The sequence below is a fragment of the Rhincodon typus genome, chromosome 49 (assembly GCF_021869965.1).
Source record: "Rhincodon typus isolate 14 chromosome 49, sRhiTyp1.1, whole genome shotgun sequence".
Classification (NCBI taxonomy): Eukaryota; Metazoa; Chordata; class Chondrichthyes; order Orectolobiformes; family Rhincodontidae; genus Rhincodon; species Rhincodon typus.
Window position 1 is genome coordinate 4,113,403 of NC_063380.1, and position 1,664 is coordinate 4,115,066.

At 55.1% G+C, this 1,664-nt stretch overlaps 1 protein-coding gene across 1 annotated transcript in view; it reads right to left on the minus strand.

Annotated features, from left to right (window-relative positions):
- Positions 1–1,664, minus strand: part of LOC125488107 (fructose-bisphosphate aldolase C-like) — a 2,958-nt gene that overhangs the window by 985 nt on the left and 309 nt on the right. The window contains exons 2-3 of the mRNA XM_048620974.1: positions 1,026–1,200; positions 307–506 (exon numbers count right to left, since the gene is read on the minus strand). Coding sequence (XP_048476931.1) covers positions 307–506; positions 1,026–1,128 — 303 coding nt within the window. The 5' untranslated portion in view covers positions 1,129–1,200. The remainder of the gene's footprint in view (positions 1–306; positions 507–1,025; positions 1,201–1,664) is intronic.

The following is a 1,664-nucleotide window of genomic DNA, read 5'->3' on the forward strand; positions in this document are numbered from 1 at the left end:
ATTGTCCCGTAGTGCCCAGGGATGTGCGGGTTAGGGTGGGTTGGCCATGGGAAATTGTCCCGTAGTGCCCAGGGATGTGCAGGTTAGGTGAGTCATAGGGGGATGTGTCTGGGTGGGATGCTCTGAGGGTCGGTTTGGACTTGTTTGGCCGAAGGGGGCTGTTTCCACACTGTAGCGATTTTATGATTAATCCAAACAGAATCGAGGGCCTGAATGGCCTCCTGCTGCCCCTCTCCCTTTGCAGGATAACAGTGGGCTTTAAGAATCCCATACCCCCCCACCTTAATGTGACAGGGTGAGACTGACCTGAGCTCGCTTGATAAACTCTGCCTCAGCTGCTTTGGTTTGCTCCTTCTTCCCAGACCAGGCCTTCAGAGCGGAGGCCTGCAGGGCACGTCCATATGAGAAGGTCAGAGCCCATGGTTTGTGCAGGGGACACTTGTTGATGGCATTCAGGTTGATGGAAGCTTCCTCCTCACTCTGACCTCCAGACAGGAAGGTGATACCTGGAAACAAAAAAAGAGGGAGAATACCTCAGAGGGAAGTTCAGCAGGTACAGCTCCCCCTACATCACCATGACTGCATAGCCTACTCCCTTACTTTATATCCTTCTACCCCAAGCTCTACCCAGTGTCAGCATCGAGCGCTCCCAGGGACCGGGACAGTACAGCGCTCCCTCTACATCACCCTGACAGTGTAACTCCCCCCACTTTATACCCAGTGTCAGCATTGAGTGCTCCCAGGGAAAGGGACAGGGACAGGGACAGAGCTCCCTCTACATCACCCTGACAGTGTAACCCCCCCACTTTATACCCAGTGTCAGCATCGAGTGCTCCCAGGAACAGGGACAGTACAGAGCTCCCTCTACATCACCCTGACAGTGTAACTATCCACACCTCCCCCCACCCCGCCACCAGTGTCAGGATTTGATTGGATGTGGGGTGTGAAAGTGTGAGACGGAGGTTGTCTCTTTGGGAGTGGGAAGGGGATCTCTGTGTCCGGGGTATGGGGTCTCTACCTCTCACCTGGTACTGCAGCGGGTACTGTGCGTCTCAGGGCAGTCACTGTTGCCATAGCAATTTCCTCAGCGCTATACTTCTGTGTGCAGGAGTGCCCGGGGGTCACCATGTTGGGTTTGAGCAGGGTTCCTTCAAGGTAAATGTGGTGGTCGCTCAGAGCCTTGTAAACAGCAGCCAGCACCTTTTCAGAAAGGACAGCGTTGAGAGAGAGAGAAAAAAACACTGACCGCACTCCATCAGCATCAGACAGAACAGCTCACTCCACATCACAGACAGGCTCTAGGAGGGGCTGCATGGCCTCCTGTTCCTGTGTAACAGACTGGACAAGGAAGGGACTGAATGGCCTCCTGTTCCTGTGTAACAGGCTGGAGAAGGAAGGGGCTGAATGGCCTCCTGTTCCTGTGTAACAGGCTGGAGGTGGGGGCTGAATGGCCTCCTGTTCCTGTGTAACAGGCTGGAGGAGGGGGCTGAATGGCCTCCTGTTCCTGTGTAACAGGCTCGAGGAGGGGCTGAATGGCCTCCTGTTCCTGTGTAACAGGCTCGAGGAGGGAGGAGGGGGCTGAATGGCCTCCTGTTTCTGTGTAACAGGCTGGAAGAGGAGGAGGGGCTGAATGGCCTCCTGTTCCTGTGTAACAGGCTGGAAGA